Source organism: Hesperophylax consimilis, chromosome 13 (assembly GCF_061612785.1).
Source record: "Hesperophylax consimilis isolate HC1 chromosome 13, BYU_Hcon_1.0, whole genome shotgun sequence".
NCBI classification, from domain to species: Eukaryota; Metazoa; Arthropoda; class Insecta; order Trichoptera; family Limnephilidae; genus Hesperophylax; species Hesperophylax consimilis.
This window is the reverse complement of record NC_142848.1, coordinates 14,405,836-14,433,194: the sequence shown is the minus strand read 5'-3', so window position 1 is coordinate 14,433,194 and position 27,359 is coordinate 14,405,836. Positions and strand designations below refer to the sequence as shown.

Below are 27,359 nucleotides of genomic sequence, written 5' to 3'. Positions count from 1 at the left end.
GTTCACCGATTATACATTTATATAATCTACTACCTAAAAGGGCTGCTTGCAATTCTAAGCGCGGAATTGACATCGGCTTGATTGGGGCTACGCGGGTTTTGCTAGCAATAAAATTTACGAAGACCTGACCATTAGCATTTTGAACACGACTATAAGCTACACAACACATTGCCTTTTCGCTCGCATCACAGAAAATATGAAGTTGTCTGTCTACGGCGTTTTCACCACCGCATAAAATCTCGTAATACCTAGGAATTTTAACTTTACTTATTGACCTTAAGGCTTCCAACCAATGAAGCCATTCATTAAAATTACGATCATTTAATTTCTTATCCCAGTCAGTACCCGACCTCCATACATTTTGCAGTAGTATTTTAGACCGAACTGTCAGGGGTGCTAAAAACCCGGGCGGATCGAATATTGTCATAATGACTTTCAACATCTGCCTTTTCGTGGGTCTTTGCTTCCCAGAAATAATATCCCCGGGAATTTTTTTGAAGCTTAGATCGAATGACAATGTGTCTGAATTTGGATCCCATTGCAAACCTAATGTTCTCTGTATGTTTTCCTCACCTTGTTCGAAACAAACAACATTCTTCGACCTGTGGGCTACGGGAATGTTTTCTAGCGCCTCTGGCGCGTTACTTGCCCAGCCGGTGATATTAAACCCGCCTTGAGCATGTATGTATGTAATATCTTGTATTAATTTCTTCGCACTTTCTACTGAATTTACACTATCTAAATAGTCGTCCATGTAATGTTTTGTTTTTATTGCTTCGACGGCCTGGGGATACTGAGATAAAAATTGATCCGCGTTTTTATTTTTTACGAATTGCGCCGAACAAGGTGATGATTTTGCGCCAAAAATCATTGAATTCATAGCGTATACAGACGGGGCTACCTTACGATCTTTTCCTCTCCATAAAAACAACTGAAACGGTGTATCTTCATCAATAATTTTAATTTGTAAAAACATTTCTTGGATATCGGCGGTGAATGCAATTTTATTTTGCCTAAATTTAAAAAGCATTCCTAGCAGAGAATTATATAGATCGGGCCCGGTTAAAAGCCTATCATTCAAAGAAATTCCCTTCGATTTTGCCGCCGCATCAAATACAACCCTAAGCTTTCCTGGCTTATTTGGGTTGTAAACAGCAAAATGTGGTAAATAAAATTTATCCGAGCTATCCGGATACCTACCACTGAAATTGAATTTTTTTGCATATCTTTTATCTAAATAATGTTGTATTTTGTTGCAGTAGGCTTCCGCAAATTCAGGGTCTTTGTCCATTCTCTTTTCTAAAGTTTTTAATCTATTTTCCGCAACCTGAAGACTATCAGGAAAATATCTTTCTTCTTCCTTCCACAGCAAACCCGTCTCCCAATGACACCCCTGACTAGCGCGTTTTGAGGTACTTTCTAACAGGGAATATGCACGTTTATCATCTTTGCATATTTTCGGGATCACTACTCCCATCTCGTCTATCTTAAAACTCTCTTTGATAATTTCATGCAATTCGCTATTTTCATTTTCCTGAACATGAAAATTGAATTCTACACTATTTCCCGTTTTCTTTGCAATATGGCCGAGCGCGACCCAACCAAGCTTTGTATAAGATAATGATACCTTATGTTTATCTCCCTGAACTATTTTTCTGGAAATAATTAATTCCCAGTTGTTTTGCCCAATTAACATTTGGGGTTTTACATTCCTTTCAAAGCGAGGGGCGTTTTTTAAGTGTTTATTACTCGAAATGTAAGAATTAGATAGCGCCATTTGAGCTGGTATCTTTAAATCCCGAACGGTTCGAGCACTAGCTATGTACGATTCTACTTCGTTTTTACCTTTTATTTTTACATTTATTGACATAGAATCCGCGTTGTTGGAGCTCATTTCATTGACTCCATGCAATGAGAGGTCACTAACTGGTCCAGACAAACCGATTTGTTTGGCTACTTCTTGGTCTAACAATGTGACGGTTGACCCATCGTCTAACAGCGCATGAATATCTCGGCTTCCGAGTGGCCCGTATACCGTAATCGGAATAATTTTTAAAAGTACTTGATTACTTTCCCACGTGTTTGTGACAACTTCATCGGTTTCCACCCGATTGTGATTAACCAATAAATCATGAAATTTTTTGTTTGGTGATTTTAAATTTACTTTACAATTAAAACGGGAATGTCCGTACCCTAAGCACTTGTAACAAACATTATTATATTTAGCAATTTCCCATCTTTGCGTTATTGGGACATTTTTAAATTTTTCACATTGCCAAATCTGGTGTTCTCCTTTGCAAACACAGCACGGTGGTTTTCCATTATTAGTGGTGTGATAAAGGAATTTTTTTGACGTATCGTACGGACGTTCGAAATGATTATTTTTGGATGCATAAGGCCTATTAAAATTTTGTTTATTTTGATGTTGATTAGCTTGCCGTGGATGATAATTATTACTATACTGCTTGAAATGGTTATTGGAAGCGAATTTAGTTTCGTTACTGATTTTAGAATTAAAACTTATTCCTGAGTCACGTGAATTAATGACGATTTCTTCCAGCCAAAGTGATAAATAGCAGAGTATTGGCTGTGTTGTGTTCCGCCTATCTTTGTCTGTAAGCCACAACGTTCGTAGTGTACTAGGCAGTTTACCGATTAATGTCGATAACAAATCTGGATTGTGCAAATGTCCGATATTTTTAAATGATTTTAACATAGAAATTAAATTTTTTACTTTACAAGAAAATCGAATTATGGCGTCTGAACTGGTATTCTCATCTAATTTACTTAAATTTCGGATCTCACCAATAGTTTTTTGTATGATGTGATCCGTGTTGCCAAAAATATTTTCTAACGTATTTATTATTTCCTTGACATTGCAAGGAGATAATAGAAGGGAAGAAACCGCGTCACGCGCCTCTCCTTTTAACGCTTTTTGTAATCTATATAAATTTTCGCTGTCAGATACTTTTAAGAAGTCTGTGGTATGATGGTATATTGATTTGAACGCAATCCATTCAATTGGATTGCCGTTAAATGTGGGAAGATCATTGACTTTGGGCCTGGTATTATATAAAGACATTGCCTTACCAATTGATTCCGCGAGACGGTCTTCAGTTATAGCAGGTGTTGGTCCCTGGAATCGGCCCTGCGACTCTGGCCACTGTTGCCCGTCGCGTTGCTCTGCTAAGTTGAATGGCTGCTCTGACGTAGGCAGCTCCCAGTAGCTACTGCTTGGCTGCTGAGGCTGCGTCGACTGCAGCTGAAGAGATTGCCCTACCGAGGGCTGCTGATCCGATGTTCCTCTGGGTGGGAGTAGCTCGTACCGCCCGCCCTGCTGCTGCTGCTCCGACCGCTGTCCCAAGTGCAGCGGAAGAGTCTGCTCTGCCCGAGGCTCCAATTGCGATGGGAGAGTCTGCCCTGCCAAGGGCTGCTGCTCTGAGGATCCTTTTGGTGGGAGTAATGCGTACCGCCCACCCTTGTGCTGCTCCAACCGCTGTTCCAATTGCAGCGGATGAGCCTGCTCTACCCGAGGTTCCATTTGCGACGGGAGAGTCTGCCCTGCCAAGGGCTGTTGCTGTGCAGTTCTTGTGGGCGGTTGTAGTGATAACCGCCCATCATGGAGCAGTTCCTGTTGCTGCTCCATTTGAACTCGAAGAGGCTGTTCATCGTGATCTCCAAGTTCTGATGATGAACTGTGATGTGACTGGTCCACCCAGTCATTGACTCTATCCTCGAGAGTCCGTTGCGAAGTCCTTGATGCAGCTTCTAAAACGAGCGCCGCATGTTGCTCCTCTGCTTCCAAGACTGACATTGCTGCAGTCATCTTTGCTTCGGAAGCCTTTGCTTCCGCGGCCATCTTTGCTTCAGCCATCTCCGTAAGTAGGCGGGCCTTTTGTCTCGTGATGTGCACCTTGGTTGCTGAAGCTTTTATTTGAGCCTCCATCCAGCTGCTGCTGGTTCCCGCCTTGCTGCCGGAGACAGATGACGTCTTTGAGTGTTGTCCCGCTTCCATGATGCTGCTGTTCCCGATCCGGCTCGAAGGACCATATGTTTCTGCTATCGTGGTACGAGAACACGCCGTCAGATGGAATGCAGGAAAACACTTCTTCTTCTTGACATATAAATTTATTAATTCACAATATAATTGCAGAGGATCTTATTTTCCTCTGCTAAAATTTAAACTGAAAGAAATAAAGGTCTAGTTTCCTCTATTCTTCAGTTTTCCCTAGGTTTACATAAACCTAGTAATTATCTCACGACTGACTGCCTAGGTACGCATGTACCTACCAGTTATTTCAACACTCGCTCCTGCGTAGGTACGTCTGTACCTACCCGTTATAGCAACACTGCAATACTGTCTCCTCCGTAGGTACGTCTGTACCTACCAGTTATATGAATACTGCAATACTGTCTCCTCCGTAGGTACGTCTGTACCTACCAGTTATATGAATACTCTAATACTGACCTTTTTTCTGGGAGGTATCTGTATTTAAACTAAATTCTGAAGGACATTTTACCAAAATAAAGATGTTCCACCCGCTCGTTGGCAAACAACATTCTTAACATAAATAAAATGCACTTAACTATTCTTAATGATACAAACGTGACTTAAACAATACAAATATTTTAAAGGAATTATTTTAAGGTAGATGAAACTTTATTTGGGGTTTTTATTACTATGGGACAGGGGTGGGAAAGGTATTGGCAAATATTTTTAGGCATAATGGTTTAACTAGGGTGATCATAAAATATAAAGCGAACAGCTCTATTTGAAAGCCGCCGCCGCTTGCAGTAAAATGTCACTAATTCTTAAATCATAAATGATACACAAACAAGACAATATGTTTATAAAAATACCAGGCCAAAGAATTGTTTTATTGTAGGGTCGAATCTGCAAATGTGGGAAGCTGCACTAACTTTGAAAATACGAACTGTGGGAATGCGCCTGAAGGCTAAATTTTATTGAGCAATATGTAAACGTCGCATTCTGGAAGATACAATGGGTATTAATTCCTTATTGTACCTTTTTAAAATGTCTGCTCAGAAGATTCTCATTTCTGAGCACAAACTGCCTCCTGTTTTATATTATGTTTTAGTTTTAATATTCTTGTTTTGTCCTGTCCTGTTGTTATTGTTATTCTAAGTTTTGTCATTACTTTGTATAAACAGTGTATTTAGTGCTATAATATTAGATCTGTATTGGGTAAGGCACACTGTAGGAATAATTTTAAGAACCACTAATACTGAATTACCATTTTTAAGTTTGTTATAGTTAAGCGCACTTGATGTGAAATGACACTAAACTGCGCTATATAAATGCCATGTTATTATTATAATACATCCCTATAGATAATAACTCGTGTTTAGGGAAGGTTTATGTTTCTTTGATAATCTTATGAACATTGGTCCTTACAGTTTTTTCAGAACATTTTAAGTGTTTCTATTTCTAGGTTTAGAAGTTCATTTTACACCACCCCTCTTTTCCATCTATTTTCCTGTCAATGATTAAATTATGCATGTTTAAACGCAGTTACGTATTCATTAATAGCCCCGGAATTCCAATAACTTTAAAATACATCTTTCAAATGGACATCATGCCGCTGTCCTTTTCCGCTTTCGCCGGCATAGTCCCGTGTGTATTTGCACATCCTTTTTGTCCTTTCTGTCCCTCATCTCCCTCGTCCCTTATTAGGTGTGGATGATAGCCACATTTAGCCTCGTCCTTGCCGTCCTTACCGCCCGCGCGCATGCGTCTAGCGTGGACTATTATTTGTACCACCAAAGTCGATACAATACATACTCTGGCGGCAACTCGCGGCGGAGGCAGCCTCCCGCCTCGCTCAAAGGATGCTCGCATCCGGGTCGTCTTATCAATTTGAAGGATAAAACTACATGACAAATGAGAAACTATTACGACTACATTATCGATTAATTTTTTTTTTCATTCACAGAATAAGCTTTATTTCACATTATAAAATTGGGATAAATGTACCGATGAGAGTGTTATTAACCTGTAAGTAGAAATTGTTTTCTTTCACCTCAATTAAATTCAATTAACCTTTAAATTGTAGGTTTCATTCATTTATAAAATTGAAAGGTTTTTTTTCTATTTTCCTGTTCAATTCCCGGCCAGTATGACGTGTATTTGCCAATATCTATAGAACGCAACTCTCTTTCATAAATTTATAATTTCCAATCATCCCCTTTCAATTTGGAAAGGTTTCTGAAATTTAATAGAATATGAACTCGAAACAAATTCAACTTCAATTCTATATTAGATACATACCTAATTCTTGATATCATAAAATGCGATCACAAAGGAAATGCGTAGATTTAAAATGTTAAACCAGTTGTTCGATTTAATAATAATATCAAAACTGGCACTTTTACTGGATACCGTATTAAGTAATTCTAAAAAAACACGGTCTGTCTTGTATATTAAAAATTATTATAATTTATTTATCCTTCATCCGCCATAACTTTGATTTATTTATTATATTCATTCCATTAGTTTTTACATCTTAAATTTTATCGTAAATGCCAACGAATTCCTATGAACAAGATATAAACCTTGATATATTTGTGTAAAATTTATACAAATTTAATGACGTCTAAGGACACCGGTCTTCACGTATGAACTTGAAGATCTGATTATTCAGATAGTTGCAATAAAATCTTGGCTCACATAAACATCTGTTTTGTTTTATAAGTATGTAATAAAATTTGTGATTTTTAAGAATCTTTACTATCGACTGAATGAAAAGACACAAGGATGACATTCTATTACGGATGCCTGACGTCATATTTTTTTTTAAATATTTAAATTTTATTTTCTTACATATGAGTTATGAAATATCTGCAAATAATTGATAAACACTTGCATAGGTTTCCACAGAGGTCAAAATACGACTCGGCGACTCTTTCGTGTGACTAAATAAATCTGTACTGACTTAAATTCTGTGCTTTACCTGAAATTCTCATTTTTTTGCGAAATTGAGTTATGAATGTAATGTTGTTAATCTATTTACAATCTGTTATGCCCGAGCAATATGAGGCTAATATTTCAAGCCAAGACAGCTGGTTATTGCTAGTAATCTAGCAAGCTAGTAACTCTAGCTAAATGTAAACAGAACTAGCTTTGTTTGCAGTGAGGAAACCAGTGGACTAGCATCTCAAGCCAGGATAGTTTAATAGGATGTGTTCTATTATTTGAGCTACTAGCGCCCCCACCACCGAAGTTAGTATCATGCCTTTGTGTTAAGCTTCGTGTGGCCGGCGAAATTAGTACATTAATTGTGTTACTTCTATGTAAGCTGTTCATTTTTTCCCTACAACGTTACCTTAGGCTTAAAATTTTCTTGCATCGTGTAAACCGCTCTAGCTTATGCCAAGCCAGGAGAGTAAGCCAGGATCATGCTAGGATAGGACGTCCCAGTTGTCCAGTAATACCTATGTCCATTAATTTACCCAGATTTTAAAATATAAAAGCTTGAAAGCATGTTTGTCCAACAGATGGCGCTGTTTTTTTTAAAACATGTGAAACGGGTGACCAAAAGCATTTTTTTACCTTTCGCAGGTGACATCTACATAATATAGTAAGCGCTCCTGAGATGATATCTCACAAAAGCAGCGCTATACAAATTGTCCAATAAATAAATATAAAAATATACGCGCAATCAAAACAATCGGTGAAGAAGGAGGCATAAGTTTTTGAACAAATGAACATTAACATTTTTTATATTCATATAAATATAATAGATTGTTTTTCATTAAAGATTATAAATTACTTTTGATGCTGAAGTCCAACAAGGAGAAATTGTATACCAGATAGATTAGAGCAAAAAAAAAATATGTCTCAAATATATAAGCGGCCCATATTTTTATTAAAAAAATATTAGTATAGACCAAATTATTATTAAAAAAAATCTCTACCTTAAATACTTCGATTAATAGCCTATACGGTGTCCGGAAACTCGTGAATGGACATTTGGAGTCGATTTTGTGGTACATTTTTTTTTGTTATTTAGTAAATCGAGTAGGAACTTAGAATTTTTAGGTCATGTTTGACGAAAAAAACGGTCGTTAGGGGGTTAATGACACCTGTTTAGCCTATACGGTGTCCGGAAACTCGTGAATGGACATTTGGAGTCGATTTTGTGGTACATTTTTTTTTGTTATTTAGTAAATCGAGTAGGAACTTAGAATTTTTAGGTCATGTTTGACGAAAAAAACGGTCGTTAGGGGGTTAATGACACCTGTTTAATGTCTTTTAAAATGTGAACAGATTTAGGGTACAGAATAAAATTTTGTATTTTCCTTTTTAAGAACACCCAATTCGTATTTCCCGAAGCGGATTTTAGTGTTATCATTTTATTTGCATTTCGTCAGACATGGAATTCATGATCTCTGCGTAGGGCTAAATTATCGCCTTTTCTGCAGAGCTTTCTATGACATAATATATTATCGTGACCATATTTCACTTCTTCAAAGATTAAATTGTTTATTAAACCCGTATAAGATCTAGATCTCTAGATCCTTGTCAAATAAAGTAGATAAAACGTTTTTTGATTGTTTGATTATGTCCGCAAAATAACGTCGTATTAAGAGAGGTTATTCCGAACTAACTGGTTTCGTTAAAAGCCGGTTGTTCTAAACTTAGTCACTGTTTCTTTGACCCGTCTCGAGAGTGAAATGATCTCCAAAGCATCTGGCATTATTCCGTGACAAGTGCCTTGCCACATACTGGAATTATTACGGCATCTCTGCCTAGAGTGGTCTTACGCCTAATTTGAGCACTTTTTAATACAAGTACCGTTTACAAATCGGCCCTAGAAACGTGACGCCATTCAACACACTGTTCAGAAAACAAACATTTGTTTCTCCCCGGAATTTATAGACACAGTTAGTTAGGTAGGTACCTACATCTAAGTAGTTAATATAAAGAAAAATAGCCTAGGTCGAGACGGTAGGCAACTTCTCCGAACAGTTTTCGTAGCCGAGCCGAGTCGAGGCACGCCGCGCCGGTATACCAGCGTAGAGCGTCAGTGGTAGGTTCATGTTAATTATATACCCATTGTAGGTACGGGGTTTTACCTCCCCCGGTAGTAGGCTAGGTGGGTAGGTATTTCGAATCGGTAATATTCCTCTGCCACTACCCCCTCGGCCGCTCGCTTATTGATCCTGTGACGTCACGGCCACGCCCTCCCCCCACTGCCCCCTCGCCTTCCCGCTACCTTCCCGCCCTTCCGATCCACCGCCTCGTAGGATACGGCCATACAGCCTGAGATATTGTGACCACTGAAAGCTGAAAGCCCAACGACGACGCATCACAAGACGGAGCCGGTGCCCACGCTCCGTGCTCCGAGCCCCACGTTGTATTAAAAATCCCAAAATAAATTGTTTGCACGCTGGGCGGGACCTTGAACGCGGTGTTTTGCTTCTGACCACAGGGTTCACTTCTATCTCGTCAGTTACCGTGTAGGTACTACGTTGTGATGTGTCTCTAGTCACTACTGAATTTGAAGGAACCAAATCAAACACGATATATACTAGTATTTGGATTTCATATATCCAAATTCAGAGCTTCAATATTTATATAACAATGTTAATGCAGAAATATAATGGTACACTGTTTCACCCGAAATATTATTAACGTCGCTTCGGCCGGGCGATCACGTTGAATTATTAAATTAACATTAACGTAGGTGCGAATTCAGTTCTGCTAACCTTTTAACACGCGCAGAACGATTCTAGTTTGCTACAAATAATCTAATTGAAACTTGGCTGTTTATTTATACTGGGATTTTACAGACGACTTCATTTACGTGAGAACACTCCAGTTATAAAAAACTCAGTTAATACACAAATAGGTACAACAATTACAAAAATTTCTCAGACATAGGATACATTAATTTTCATACATCTCGATAAAGATTAATATATATAAAACAAATAAAAAAATTGTGAAAGCTCACTCAAATGACAATAGCAGAACATTTTTTCTGAATCCGTAAAAATTATCGACGAAAATGTCTACTTCAGCACACTCTATCTTATTATATAGTCGACATATTATATCTGTACTTACTTCCAGCATACCCTTAAAAACCAGAAAATAAATTGAAATTCTTTGTTAGTTTTTAGTTACAGCCCATTTTCATAAGTTGATGCTACGCCATTATTATCGGACAAGCCTTAAAACTAGTCTTTATGGGCGGGCTACAAAACAGAATTTATAGTTTTTTTCGTTAGAATATAATAAAAATGTACCCAAAAGCTATATTCGATCCTATGTTTATGTCGCTTATATCAGAAAACCTTACAGATTTACTTCGCGGGGTTTAAACGCTAAATAATAAAAAATATTATTATGCATTGAAACTTGATTTAGCATCAGATTACTATTATATAGCCATCTTTTTCCAAGTAGAGGTTATGTTATATTTTTATCTGTTGTCATTAATTAGTTACTGTGGCTCATTATAAATCACTACAGTAAATTATTGTTGACGCCAAGTACTATAAAATCACGTGTTTTTGGTTTGAAAATTTGATCTCTGATCTGAAAGACATATTTTAGATGATTTAATTTAACAAATAAACGAGCAGTTTTCGACAAATCTTTTTATGAACCATGTATCAAAATTATGTCAATAAGGCAGTTGTACATAATACGCTCTCTGTAAATTTTTCAACAATTTTGATACTGCCAAAAAATCACAACAAGTGGGCAACACTAGATTGAGTTCTTCTTTAATGTATCACCCGGTGAATTCCTGAACATCATTTGCAAAGTTTTTCTTATAAAGCTCTGTTGCTTTATAATATGCTTGGTGAAAATATAAAAAAAACTATCGATTCGTTGAATCCATTCAAGAAAATGGTAAGAAATTCCATACTGGCTGAGAGTGGTGATATTGCATTGCCCATGTCGTGGTTTCTGTCATGAATCACCTTAGGAGCCCCATATTCGATGCAATCCATCTGTGTATTTTTGATATGAATATAATTGTAAAGCTGCTCATCTCGATACAGGAATTCCCTAGTGAGAAATAAAAATATTTTGTGTTATTTGGTATAAACCGGTAATGGGCAAACTGTACCACCAATAATATTCGAAGCAAGAACTGCGCGATAAACTGAACAGATAGATAGATCTCGGGCTCCAGAGTGATAGTGGCAGGCATAATAAAGGCAAAAAATCATTTCATTCTATTTTTTCACAGTCTGTTTTAATAGAAAATTCCGCATTTTTCTTAGTAGGTACTTATTCTATTCCCGGTGTTCAAAGGTAGTTTCTTCTATTGAAATTCGCCAGTGATGCTTTTTATAATCCTTATCGAAGACGGATTTATTATTTGAAAACGTATGTTTGAAAATTGTACCATGCGATTGTATCCCAGCTGAAGTTTGTAAGTATGGGGTATGGGGGTCAAAGGTTCCCATAAAAGTCTGTTCCCTTTGATGAGGGTAGCCAGAGCGTTTTCTCCTGCGTCACTACGGACACCCATATGTTATATTGTCAGCCCGCATCAATATCGATAGATGGATTCTCATTCTCACCTCCTGTCGTTATCTGCTGTTCCGGCAGACGACAAATTGAAACAACAGTAACGTGCCGCTTATCCGTGGCAATTGCGACATTATATTTCCTTACTTATAATTATAATTATTATTATGTAATGAGCAGGCAGCATTCTGCTGATGCGCTCATATCTATTTCACAACAAGTTTGACAGTAATTGAGTTGTTTTAAGTTTGAACTAAGTCCTTTCTTCTCTCCAAATGTGAATCCAATAGAGCTTTGAATTGATTTATATTTGTTGCATCGATGACATGTTGTGGGAGTTTGTTCCAAGCATCCACTACTCTATTTGCAAGGAATAATAATCGCGGTATAAGTACAATGTATTTGCGCGGCGCATAAGGTCGGAATAGTGAAAAACTTTGTTAATTCCGCGGGCCAAGGCTGAACCGGTGCGTAAGAATCTAGACAGTATCTCGGTTTACAAAAAACTCGCTAACTTCTGAGTTTTGGTGCGTTGAAATTTGTTCTACCTTTTCTGTCTGCAATTTCTAGCTTTTCAGAACTGTTTTCAACTCGCAATACCATTACAATCATGAGAGAAAATTTTTTTAACTGTCTTTCATTATGTCTTTTATATATTTTTGCACTTTCCCGGGTGCTTTTCATGTCGAATTTCAATTCACCTAGCGCGATTCCATTAAAACTAATGAAATCATTGAAATTAACGTTTTCCCTGAACCACTTCCGTGCGCGTCGCTTCAATTGACAAAAATATGAGTCATGCGCGTCCCGATGTATGTCATAATTATTATTTACACTTTATAACTCGGCTGTTCTGGAAAAATATACAGAGCTGGGATAAGGGTGGGGCAATAGGATCATTGGCCCCAGGCTTGATACCTGAAATAGCATAGTAATATATTCCAGGTATCGACCAGAATCTCAAATATATTATAGTAATAAAAAAACGTTTTTCTTTACATTTTTTTCCTTAAAATCCATAGTCGGGTGGGTATCTACGATTTCTACGCCCACCAAATTTAGTCACAATATTATACATACATCATGACATTCGTCACGACTATTACATAGGTACTCCTGCATTTTTATAAAGCGATCTGGAAGTGGAAGTACGTCCAGACTCTGGAAGTGATGTACGTCCAGACTCTGGAAGTGGAAGTACTTCCAGACTCTGGAAGTGGAAGTACGTCCAGACTCTGGAAGTGATGTACTTCCAGACTCTGGAAGTGAAAGTACGTACGCTGCATTCAGTCAGTAAAAATAGCCTGTATTTAAATACAAAGTTACTTCAAAGCATTTATTGCACTTTTCATGCATTTATTGCAATTATTCTATAGTGAATGATTCACACAGATAATGTGTACTGCGTGGCACGCTTAACTTTGCAATCAGTTGACGGCGTCGCGGGTGTAGATTTTTTTGTGGATACAAAATCTATGGATTCAAAAAATAGTTAATTAGTTCCTCTTTTGGCAGACTGCAAACTTGGTGTTTCAAGTTGTTTTACCATTCTGGCAATTTGTACGGCGCATTTCCGCCCACTGCGATGTTTGTTCGCGTTTCCGAGCTCTTTCTACCCCTTTAAATCTTGGTTTACCTGTTGCCCCCGCCCTTCCTTTCCCACCCACCCCACTCCCCCGAACCAAACCCACCCTCCTTCCAACAAACCTACCCCATAATACGTTACTACCCAACACGCAAACATAAACCTACTAAATAACTACGTACTAATACCGCTAGACAATGGTTACGTTGGCGTTACTTCTCTTTCGGTGAAATATACGTTTTATGAAGGCTGCATTATATTAATCTGAAATATATTAGAGGTGATATATATTTACGTGCGATGTGAAGTTTCTCTGAAAATTATAATGAACAAAATATTTTTAGATAGAATAATAAATGTCCCTTCTGAATAATACATAAGTTTTATTGTGTGTGTATAGTTATTCGTACAATGAATACATCGATTTTGAAAAGTGATTAAAAATCAAAATACCCTGGCGTCAAATTATTATAAGCAATAAACTCGCCTGAAATATCCATACAAATTGAAAATATCTCCCGAGTAAAAATAAATCCCGCAGACGGGAATTGTACCAGCACCTTCTGATTGCCGGTCGTGTGGTCTGAACCAATTTTTATGGATATTTCAGGCGAGTAATTATTGCTTATTATAATTTGTTTGCCTTTGTGCCATGCATAAAAACCTTCTCAAAAGTCAAAATATTTCACCAAAGAATGTAGATATAATATGTCTCGACGCCATCTAGTGGAAAATTCAGCACTAACAAAGCCTTTCCTACATAACTAAAGTTGGTTGTTTACAGATGAAAAAATATAATAAGCAATAATTGTTGATTGAAATACTAGTACAAATTGAATTATTTGGCTGGTTTGAAATTAAGCCGACATGGTTTATTGGTTCAGAGCACCTGACGGGCAATCAGAAGGTGCGGGTTAAATTCCTGTTGGCGGCATTTATTTTTACTCGGGAGATATTTTCAATTTGTATGGATATTTCAGGCGAGTAAATTGCTTATAATACTCTTCATATCGGCTCTGTTTTCTCGTCTAACTTTTATTTTTTGTTATTTAAGTTTAATTTGTAATTTTATTTAGCACATATTAAATAACCCTCGTACATGGATGTATTATTTAAAAAGCTAAATATTATTCTACTACCAAAACGTACTCAACAATGTATTTTTTAATATGCATACTGGCGGCTTGTCAGACGGTGTAAAGTATTTACTATATGGACTGAAGTTTTCTCATTCTCAGCGTAGGATCGTCTGACTGTTCTAAAAATGATTGTAGGTAGGTCTCTTTGCAAATTTAAGTCGACCCTGTGTTTGTCTTTTTATTTACGCGCGCGCCGCCCATTAAAAAAATCAATTTTAAAAAAAATGTAAAAAATTCAACAGGAAACCTTTCTTGCTTAGTCATACCAAAATCAATAAGCCAAGTCAAAGGTTAGTGACCTCTGCATTTCTCGAAAATGTTATTTTTATTGCGCTAGGTTATATTATCATAGCGGTTTTATTTAAAAAATCAATATTTAGATAGATGGACTTGTAGAGATCACCAACCCCAATAATACGTTTGTAAGTATTTACACAAAATTAACTCGTGACATAATTTATCACACCTGCTTGTTATCTTAGCCTTATTTAATTTGGACATTCATGTTGTTACAGAGAAATAAAGTAAAATATTTATTTAATAATAAAGAAAAAAAATAAACATCAAAAAAAAAAAAAGTGTCTGTCGTAACTGAGATTCGAACCCAGATCCTTTAGTTTTACCAACACTACCAATTAAGCTACTGAGTCCTAATTAAATACTGTCATATTTTTCTCATTTTTCAATTTAAGAATTACTAACACTATCCTCAATAATTATTTTTTGTAGGCTTTATTATCTAATATCTGCTATCTTTGGAATAACTGCAAAGTTCTTACCAGAAAATATTTGCAACCTAGCCGAATTTTATTTACGTGAAAATTTATTTGATTTATTTACAAGTCGAGAATATTCAATTTTTAAAATTAACTTATTGAAGATTATAAACCTCATTATAATATTTAATCAATGGAGATATTAAAAAAAAAACTGGCATATAAATCGAACCTAACGTAACTAAAAACTGGCCTATAAACCTAACATAACCTAGTTTTTTCATCACTTTTCATGATTTTATATCACTTTACAAAAGTGTGTTGAATTGCCACCGTCCTGAGTTGCCTGGTTACCGATTATAAATGTTGTTGCGTCATTGAGTCATATGCACAATCTGCACCATTTTTCCGGTGGCTGAGCAATTAGCCCTGGAGTAAGAAAATGTATATATATATATATATATATTGTTCGATGCTCTTTCTTCCCACCCGTGGATAATTCATTTCAACGCTATGTTCTCTATTAGAAAAAACCTTTGTTAATTTTTGTCATACCGGTATTCGTCTTCACGCCTGAGATATGCTCGTATCTAAGTACACTGAAATACTTTCCCTGTTTTACAGCATAAGATCGACAGAGTAGTACGGCGGTAGCTATTCTTCATATTTAGGATAGCAGACGTAAAGTCGCGCGTCAAGTTTGCCAAATGGCTAAAGTTTCTCATAGTTTAGTCTCTGGAGATTTCATCCTTCCGAATAAACGTTATTAGGTATTCCTTCTGTTTTTTTAGGCGACGTTTCACGTTCGCAACACATACATTTTGTATTTCATTTTGGAATGTTAGGGAATTTATTCGTCGCTCGTCAACAGATGTCAGATCTGAGGATAATATATCGGTTATGGAACACATAGAATATTTTTTCACTTTTCTACGAGGGAGATTGACAGTGAATTCTTCCTAAAACTTTACGTTAGCTCTAATAAATAGAAAATATTCGTTTTGATAGTTATTTTCAAATCTGTTGATACTTTTAACTATGAGAATTTATTTATACATATAAGTAGATAGTAGAATAAATAAAGTTATCACTTTCAGATTGTATTTAGGAATCTATTAAATTATTTATAACTAAGTATTTGGAAAGATGATGCAAACAAACAAATCAATTCATTTTACAATAGGTATAAGGAAGGATTATTTTTGTCGTCCTTGCGCAAACTGTTCCAAACAATAACCAACATAATATTGTATTATTATACTGATACTACAACAAGTTGTTCCGGTTGCTGGCAATTCGTAATTTGCAAATGCAAATCATAAGATATCGTTTTGCGCGTTTGGCCACGCGTGGGCTCGGCACGCAGAGGGCACAGGATTTTACACAATGATTTATTAAGGTTAAACGCGACGCTCGTTATATTCTACGTGTTCATAGATGGTGTAATGAATTTATTCTATTAAAATACGCTTTTTTGTGCATATGCAATATGAATACACAGTTTAATCCGTAAAAAATTCAATTATTTCAAGAAAGGCATTCAAATACAACATTGGATTGAATCACGTTGAATGAACGTCACAGCGGTGCTGCAAAGGTCTGGTATCTGTGAGAGGATATTGTGTCAGCGCTTTGTTAGCAGCAGACACATACCTGGACGGATGACGAACCTCGTTCTGGCACTGTTGGTGGACGCGGTCTCCATCTTCTATCTTCGTGTCACCTGTTCCTGTACTTCATTTTACTTAACCTAACTTCACTTTATTTTTTTAATATTTATATTTATCAGCAAAGGTGATATCTCACAAAAGCGGCGCTATACAAATTGTCCAATAAATAAATCACCGATACCATGTTGAATTTATAATTTTCTTGAAAGAGTTGAATTTTTTTACGGACAAAACTATTAAAGCAAAAGTTTATCAATAAAATAATTAAATTAACGCCATCTATGAACGCGTAGGTTATAACTTACGTTGCTTTTAACCTTAATGTTATCATGTTAAATAATACTTCGCAAGCCATCTTCCATTCCAAAATTTTATGTATGTGTTGTTGTTGTTTCCCAAATCTAGGAATTTTTACTTAATAATAAAATTGAACTAGACATCTTAGCTCAGAATAGAAATGAATATATTACATTCCAATGAGTGAAGACTTTACTTGAAACAGACTGCTTTATTTATAAATAGACTACCTACATACGTATTTTGAGTACATATGTAGCTAATAATGTTCTTGTGCTGACAGAAGGGTATATCCTTAAACTTGAGAGGCCTTCGCACGTGTTACTGCACCGGACCACCTTGAACCGCTGCTCTGCTAATCGGCTGTTATGACCTGTCATCTGACTAATATACCATTCTAAATGCATCTCTTGTGCATTGCGAATAACACTCCACTCTGCTTTCTTAAAAGGTCGACTTTAGTATGTGTTTCTTGGTTTTCTCAGCAGTTGAAAGTTATTTGAGCAATATCTTTGCATAAAAAATACTATTTTTCGTAAATTGCTCTTACACCCTGTTTAGATTGAGAGTTTTAAAGCTCCCAGCGTCATAACACCTCTTCGTTGTTGCCGTGGAAACCGCTGGCACACTTTTCATTGGATACAAAAAGACTCGGTCCTTTTTTAATCCTGCGTGATGTCAGACAATGTTTCGACATACTCGTAATATCACTTTTTTCCTTGGTATTTTTTTCAATACCCACCCCTTGCTTTTATATTTTTCATTGTGTCTTTAAAGTCACCAATAAATACCTACTTGAAGTAATTTATCTGAGCCGGATTCCGTCTGACTACCTATAGCTAGAGGCTGGAGGCTGGGGCTAGGCCTACAGAATAGAGAACAGAGAACACCGAGTTGTGCGTTCTCCTTATTTGGTGGGGAGGTATCGATTTGCGAGTAATGTGGGTCAGAGCAGAGCAGAGCAGACTGGGGGAGGGTGGGCGATGGCTGAACAGGTGGCCAGCTATGGACGGGATTTATTATTTCACTCTGAATACAATTCAAGCGGCTTTTTATGCTTTGAATTCAATTCATGCGGCGTTTAATGCTTTACGCACTTACTCTAAATCCTCGCAATGGGCGAGAGATAAGATGGTTTATCCATTAAAGACTAGGCGCTTGCAAAAGGTTGGAGATTGTAGGATGTTTACCCGGATATTATGTTCTGATTATTTCCGTGCGTGTTCGTTTATATTTATGGATTGATTTAAAGGGTGATTTGTTCTTGTGTGATTTGTGAAGCATGGTTTGTTTCTTCTTCCAGAGTATAAATCCAGGCTTCATGAATAACCTTTGGTATTTATTTTTATTATCTAAAGGCACCAAAGATATTAGAAGAACGAGATGTGCTATGAGCAGTTCGTACTGTGTGGAATTGTTTTGCCGAGTGTCGCCGGTTTTGTTCACTAATACTACTGCACACCTTCGCTTACGCTAAGGTAGCCGCACTAATACATAGAACAGATTTCTGTGCGTACACGTCCCGATACCGTTCAAAGTACCCTAATTAGGTAGTACTTCGCCTACGGTCCGACGGACAACATAGCATATCTCGTTCTTCTAATATCTTTGAAAGGCACCCTTTGACACAGTAAATTGATACAAAAATGAATTTAGACACTGAAGAAAATACAGGCATAAGGCAAAGGTCAACGTTGAATATGTATAATCTATTTTTATATGTCTTTCCTTGAGAATTAAACGGAGCGAACTCGGATAGCTTACAGTTTATTTTCCAGTACTTTCTTCTTTTTTTCCAATACTTAGATGTTTATTTTGTTGTTTCTAGTTTCCTGGACGACCTAGACCGACTGGGAGCCAGGGACTATCAGCCCACGGAGCAGGATATCCTCAGGACACGTGTCAAGACCACCGGCATCGTCGAAGTCCACTTCTCTTTCAAAAACCTTAATTTCAAGTGAGTACCATTCAACAAACCTACACCTTTCTCCGTCATCCTGGACTGGAATCTACCTGGCTATTACTAGATTCCATTGGTGTGCCACTTGTGAAGCATGTATGAAATAGTACGCCTAAATCAAGCGGTCAACTATCTATACCTCTGGTGGAATCGCAGTCATTAATCATCGTCTTGTCCCTAGGTATCAAATAAATAAATATCATCAGATCCGTAGCGTAATATTCTGTATGAGTTCAATTCATGCTGCAGTGCAAACAAACATGGATTTATATAATGGGCGCGGCTAGTCTGGGTCACATCACAAGACACGGCAATCCATTTTTATTCAATATCTATATAAATGAATTGTGTAACAGTTCAATGGCCGATCATATTATCACCTTTGCCGATGACACAGTATTATTATTTGAAGGCAAAAATTGGAATGAAGTTCATAGTAATGCAGAAATTGGTATTAACAAGGTAAAACAATGGCTAGATAATAATCTTCTCACTCTCAATACTGACAAAACTAAATTCATTTGCTTCAGTGCAACTCAAGCGGGACAACCAAGAGAAACTCAAAGAATTATTATACACCATTCCAATGACCCAAACACTTGCAATTGCAATACCTTAGAGTATGTGGATAGCATAAAATATCTAGGAATTATTGTAGACAAGAATCTGAGATGGAATGAACATATCTATTCAATCTCCACAAAGGTCAGAAAACTCACGCATCTTTTCATGGCGATTAGAAATATTCTATGCGCAAAAGATCTAAAACTAATGTACTATGCCATGTGCAACTCTTTACTTGAATATGCATCTTTAGGATGGGGAGGATGTACCAAATCAATTCTGGACCCCTTAGCCAAAGCACAGAAATCACTGATCAAATCAATGGCCGATCATATTATCACCTTTGCCGATGACACAGTATTATTATTTGAAGGCAAAAATTGGAATGAAGTTCATAGTAATGCAGAAATTGGTATTAACAAGGTAAAACAATGGCTAGATAATAATCTTCTCACTCTCAATACTGACAAAACTAAATTCATTTGCTTCAGTGCAACTCAAGCGGGACAACCAAGAGAAACTCAAAGAATTATTATACACCATTCCAATGACCCAAACACTTGCAATTGCAATACCTTAGAGTATGTGGATAGCATAAAATATCTAGGAATTATTGTAGACAAGAATCTGAGATGGAATGAACATATCTATTCAATCTCCACAAAGGTCAGAAAACTCACGCATCTTTTCATGGCGATTAGAAATATTCTATGCGCAAAAGATCTAAAACTAATGTACTATGCCATGTGCAACTCTTTACTTGAATATGCATCTTTAGGATGGGGAGGATGTACCAAATCAATTCTGGACCCCTTAGCCAAAGCACAGAAATCACTACTAAGGGTCATACTTAAAAAACCATTTAGATACCCCAGTAATGATTTATTCAAAGAGATAGGAGTTCTGGATGTGAGGCAACTATTTATAAGAAAAGTTATATTATACACACAAAAATATCGTCACCTCTTCCCCTCCGTAGAACATTATCACAACACCCGACATGCAGGGAGGAATCCAATAGTTCCACTTGCTACTATGACATCCCTTGCTCAAAGACAATATTCTTACCTAGGTCCAAAAATGTTCAACCTTATACCCGGTTCTTGGAAATTGAAAAGTGGAAGCGTCCTGCGTAAATTAGTCAATGATTGGATTCTAAACTTAGGGAGAGTCGAAAGTGAACGTATGCTGTATAACTGTTAAACAAAATCACCAAATCAACTGTCAAACAAAATCACCAAACTTCTGATGTTTTTCAACCTAAGATTTATGGTTATGCGCCCCTGAAGCCTGTCTGCTCATTAGGTACATCACTACTGTAAAGCGTATCACATTTGTACGTCGCACACTAACTCTGTGTGAAACTTGGTACCTACTACGGTAATGATTTATAATAAATACATAACGCAATATGGCGTACGAAGTAATGCACCAATTTCACCACACTAAATCAGGTACTATGTATTTATATTCATAGTTTATGTTTCATAGTTTATATTTCTATCTATATATATAGTTATTGTTTTTACATTTTAGCAGTAGTTCAATAAATGAGCGCGGTATATATTCGTATTGCCGTATAATATAATTTGTTCTGAATTCATGTTTTAATTCAGTGAAAAAAATCATGCACATAATTTATTACACATTCTAGTTACAACGCTTACCTCATACTCTGTAAATTTTAATATTTTATGTTACCAGGTCAATTCGGTAAATCCGATTATAATATATGCTACCAGATTAATTTTTTCTACTTCTCACAAAACAATGTATGTGTACTTATATTTATTTTATACATTTTCTTTATTACACAACTTAGTTTCAGAGAAAAATGAAACTTTTTTTTGGTTTTTGTTATGTAATTATGTACATCTCAGTAATAATATGAACTAAACATGTCAATTTGTCTGTCCTAGAACGGGAAACTTTCCTAGTTGGACAGGCAAAGCATCCAATATGTAATATGTACTTTCTTTTGATAAATAAATAAAATAAAATAAATGTATTCATGACATGACAATCCACACATTCGGCTCGGAGGTTTCCCAAGCATCTTCAGGGATGCTGTGTGGAGGTTCTTTTTTTAAGGAGAGGAAATGATCATGGCTTCCATCCGTTTCATCCAAGTGAAGTTACATACATACGTTACATCTGTGAGTTATTGGTATTCATAACTACATGGCTTAGGTCTAGGAAAAGCAACAATTTATAGTCCTGCATGATGATGTCATCATTTCACTGTCATCAAATTATTTCCTCGAATTTCATGTCTCGGGTACCCGAGAAAGACGACTGCATAAATTAAATGATCAAATAATTTGGCATGTAAATTACTTTAAATTAATTAAATTCCCTCGAGGCGGGAAGGCCTTCTTCAATAATTTTAAAACTTTGGACACCGAGCCCAGGTTATCTACACTTACCTTCATTTTTTTGTATGAAGGTCGGAATTTGTATTTAGATAAGGCTACGGGCGGCAAAAATACAAACGCCTGTGACCTTTTTAAAAATACATACATGTTCCGTTCAACCATTTGTTTTTGGTATTACCTATATTTAGGTTTATTATATGATTTGAACACCAGTATAAAAATCTTTCATTTTAGTTTAATTATAATGTTTGATTTTTATGCGAAGTAAAATCAATACATGTTATGTTTTTATTTTGTTATTAATTTATTCTGCTTGACTTTACGTAACATTCTTTCGCGTTTCACGATACGAACCAATTATTATTGTTATTGAATATTTCCTCTTCTCCGCACTTGAAAAATACTATTTCATTTACCCAGGACGTTATGCTAAAATTTGAAGTTGATGTTGGAAGGAAGATGAACCTACTTGACCACAGTTTTAGTTTTAAGAGGAAGCTACAAGCCAAAAATGTGTATATTCTTGGTATACCTTATATTGTAGGTAATAGGCATTAAAATCGCTTGACAAATGGAGTCTAGAGACGTTCGATTTCAAGCACAAAACTGGTTTTTATTTATTTTGTAAATAATTTTATAAGAAACCAAAAAAGTTAATCAGATGAAACTGGCACAGATAATCTTAGCTATAATACTGTATTTTTTTAAGTTGTTTCCTTTACGCGTTCATACATTTCTATTGACAAATGTTTTTTTTAATATTTTACATTTATATTTTTTATTGAGTAATTTATTTTATTATTTGTATTCTACTCAAGCGAAACGATATAAAAACCTTCAATTTATCTAAAGCATGTTTTTTGGTATTCGTAATGTACCAATTCGTTATAAAGATTAATCAAAATAGTGATTTAGCATTAAGCTTCGCCTTAGGTGCCGGGCGAGAATCATTGTGACACCAATGCTTCTTTTTAGCAGGTGTTTAACTCTCCAGTTATCAAGACACGTGTAGGTATTTAGCACTATCGTCCTGCTGCGTTGTGAAGCCATATCTCAAAGCTTTATAAATTATTAAAGTGTTAAGTCGTATTAGGAAAGTAGAAGTTGGCAAGTATTTGTGCATGCGAAACAGCGCATATAATAAACAAGTTCCCAAATACGTAAACCCGCCAGATGCTAATCGCCGGTGTTTTTTTATTCTTGTTTGTAAATAAACACATCCTTTCGGGTGTGAGAATTTTATCATAAAAAAGTAACCGTCAAATATTTGAAATATTTATAACTGATGACGGAATAATAAGATTGGAGTTGACTTTTTAAATATTCTCCGGCAATGTGCCATTTGAACAACATTTTTTACGAATCCGGTGTTCTGTGACGTTACGTATTTTTTTGTAAATTTATTAATTTTAGTGTTTTTATCTTCGGGTTAGTTGTCGATCTTTTAATTCGATATAGTTTGCTATCTTCTATTTATAATTTGGGCCCCACAAAGGGTTTATTAATTGATGTAAACCCTGGTTTCCCGTTTTTACGGAAATTACATGTAACTTGATGTAATAATTATGGTGAGTTACGCTTTCGTTTTCTTTAAATTATTTTTTGCGCTGCACTTGTTTACGTTTTCGGACCGGTGAATGACTCGATTCCGTAGACATTCAATTTGGATGTCTATGCTCGATTCTGTAAATATTTGCTAATTGGATGGCATAGCAATACAAAATGTATTGTTTTATGTTTATCAACAAATATCGGGTAAAACACACAAGCTTATATAGCGTATATGCCACAATGGTCACAAAGATTGATGTTCAGTTATATTTGTGCTTTCTACCGGTGTCTTCCAAATCAGTTAGGAAAAATGCGGTAAAACATATTTCTACAAATTACGCACTCCTTTCATTTCTTTCGGTTGTGGTTACATAATATATGCATTTTACAAATAGTTGTGTGTCTTCAGTTTGATTTACAATTTCATAACAGATCAATATTACTAAGAAATCCTCACAATTTGTGCATTCATTTGGAACTCATTTCTTCAGAAAATCATATCTGTAAATGTTTAGATAATCCAGTTTTTGGTGTCATTATATTATGGTGCCCTTGAGTCGATTTTCGCTAATACTGAGCTATGATTCAAAATATCCAATTAATATTATTATTATTTAAAGGCGAAAAGTTTATGCAATCTAATTTAATTGAAATCAAAAAAGTTCACAAGTTTAATTAATTCAGTGAGGCTATGGATCCCACATTTTGGGAATGTTGTGAGGCGGAAGGAAATGGGGGAGGAGAAAGAGAAAGGTTTGATAAGTTCTTGGTAGTTCAGATTCTTTTCTGAACATAGCTAAAGCAATTAATTAAGTAAATATTTTTTTCTCCTTCATATAATCAGGTCCACTTCAATACCCGCATTAATAAATCCCTTCCTACAGACCCTACCTTAACCCGCCTCACAATGCGGCTCAACTGGGTGGCGATGTAGTTCCCCTGTCTTTACACTGTTCAAACAGGGGCGCTCTTGTGAGGTGTCACATAAAAATAATAATAATTCCAAGGTACTCTAATACCTCTTTCACAAGTCTTGCATCTCCTATGTTCATCTTCCCACCTGCTCTATAGATTTAATGAGATCAATCAACGTCAATTGAATAAAGCATGACATCACAGAAGAATTATTATTGTCGATTTCATTAATTCCAAGGTACCCTAATGCCGGTTTCTCAAGTCTTGCATCTCCTATGCTCATCTTTCCACCTCCTCTATAGATTATATGAGATCCATCAATGTCATTTGAATAAAACATGATATCACAGAAGAATCAAGGATCTTATTGTCGATTTCATTAGTTTTCCAAAACTCTGTTTAGGTATTTTACTGACATGTGAATTTAAAAAACAGCTGATGCGTATGTTTGATATTTAAAATGTATGCCTTTATTGAATACATTTTCTAGTACCTGATACCAAGAACTGGAAGAGAATAAGCAGCTATACCAAAACTAAATGCCGAAAACCACATTAAGGTGACATATTTAAAAAAAAAAAAAATTAATAAGGCTCTAACAACGGGGGTTTGCTCGACACTCACTTTTTAATTATTTCTGATGAACGTATTACTAAAATCTCTAATGTTTCTAGACGTATCCCTACGGATGTAAAACAGGACCTTACTATTAAAATATTTCATGTAAAACGGTTTTTCTAGACAATAAATTAGTAACTTCCCGAGAAAAATAGAAAAATTTTAAATTTTGGTAATATGTTCATCAAAAATAATTCAAATAAACCCCTCGGAAAGATCGATTTTCTAGGCCTGCTAGGGCAAAGTTGACCATAGGTCCGTCCTTTACCCCAGCCGCAAGCCGAATATTGTTTTTACACAACTTCATCACTTATGTCGTTAAGATTCCCACTTTATTTTAGAGATTTGGTAGGAAAAATTAAACCGCAGGTCTGTCCATTACACCAGGTCCACGCGTCGCACATTTTTGTGCACAGCTGCTTTACTTACGTTGTTAAGATTCTGGTTTTATTTTAGGGTATTGTCTTTATGGGTCTTTGAAATAAAAATAAAAATTTTAAAAACTAGTGGCTAATAAATAAAATACAAAGCCAGTTATATATTAGTAATTGGAAAACGGAAACATAAAATTTTTATTTGCTTAGATGTCTACTAGATAGTGAGGAAAAACTTCTTAAGTCTATTTTGAAATATACATATATAACACATTCTGAAAAGATTAATACATAATATAGTTTGCATTGTGTTTTAAAATAATTACATTTTAGAAGGTCTTAAGTTTTATGGTTTGACCTTAAGATACTTCCCCACCTTCCTCTCCCCTATCTCCTTGCCATAGTCTCACTGGCTGACAGACGGTTGGGAGCAGTTGAAACTCTTGTGCGGTTCCACATAAAAAAATTTTAAAAAATATATATACTTAGTGTTGAAAATGGATACACATCTCTAAATAGTATAAAATAAGGTCGCTATCCGCATCTGTCTGTTTGTGCGCTTAGTTTTTCTAAACTACGTAACGGATTGTGATAGGGTTTTCACCATCATTTAGAGAATTTCTTCCGGAAGGTTTATGTATATATAATACATTTTTTAAATTTTTTTTTTATTTTTATTATTTTAATATAGATCATAGTTAAATTAATACATACATATTTTGTAAAATATAATATTTAGGTACATAATTGGTCATGTATACCTTATCAGAAAAGAGGAGCTCTTGTGCCTGATAAGGGAGCCACGATTCTTACTTAGATTCAATGTTATAATATTATGTTATGTGTAAAATATAAATATAATATATTATATGTATATATACATATAATATATTATATGTATATATTTTTTTTAATATAAGTTTTTTTGGAAAAAAAGTTTGATTTTATTTATTTGTTCTTGTTGGTTCGTAATACAGCGCAATTCGGAAGGGAAATTATTGTAGTTTTTTATGGCTTGGTAAATATAATGGTTTTGCATTTGAGTTGTTTTAAAGATTGGCGTAATAAATTGATTTCCATTTCTCATCAGTTTGTAAAATTCTTGATATTCTGTGTTATTTTTTTCTTTACACATTTTTATAATTAAAGTTTGCTTAAATATATCATCAATATTTGGTACTGGAAACAATTTAAAAAGCAATTTTGTTGGGAAAGTAGAGTTTTTTTTAAGTATTACCTTTATAATAATTTTTTGCAAGACTTTTACTGAGTTTTGGTTGTTTTTATAAGATCCTCCCCAACCTATGATTCCATTATATTATATTTGTAGAAAGTAGAGAAAAGACAATGTTTTTTAATCAAGTCGTAAAAATAAATATTTTCTGGCGCTTACATTGCTAACGCTGGTTAAACCTTATGAGATACATCAAAATAATGTACCAAGGAATTGTATATCTTGAAAAAGTCTACAGAAAAGTTTGTGAGTGCATATGTCTATCTCCTAAGGTTAACCCCCAGCAAAGCCAGGTACACGTCAGTTAGTTAATACATATAACAAAGATCAAATCCCATAAAACTAACTATAGTCTATACTGATATCAGTGCTGCAATGGATCTGAGTAATTTTTAGGACACATGTCATTGGAACAATGACCTTGCGCGTTTGCATTTATTTAACCTTGTTGTATGACAATATTTTCTTTTGAGCTCAAATAAAAAGTACTTTACTTGAAAGGATTTCACGAATGATCCACGTCTATGACTCTGCCCATATGCGCTCATGTTAAAATAAAATGTTAATACTAACTAATAATAACTAATCATGATTTTTTGACAAGAACTAAGAATGAATTTTTTAGTTTTAACACAATACGTAATAGTGCCTACACACCACATACATTTTTCATACCATTTTCACTCTTACTAACTGAAGCTATCGCGTCGAAAGGCTCGACCGTCTGACCGTCTTTCCTTAAGGCGATGCCATACGTAGTAATGCAAAATCATGTGTTTTTGGTTTGAAAATTTGGTCACCTAGAAATGTTTTAATTAAATACTGCGAGTAGAATACATCTTGGCCTTT

At 35.5% G+C, this 27,359-nt stretch overlaps 1 protein-coding gene across 3 annotated transcripts in view; it reads left to right on the top strand.

Moving 5' to 3' along the window:
* Galphao (G protein alpha o subunit) overlaps positions 1 to 27,359 on the top strand; it is a 234,901-nt gene that overhangs the window by 200,933 nt on the left and 6,609 nt on the right. For all 3 annotated transcript variants that reach the window (XM_089638797.1, XM_089638796.1, XM_089638798.1), the window contains exon 5: positions 18,748 to 18,876. In XM_089638797.1, the coding sequence (XP_089494923.1) occupies positions 18,748 to 18,876 (129 nt within the window). The remainder of the gene's footprint in view (positions 1 to 18,747; positions 18,877 to 27,359) is intronic.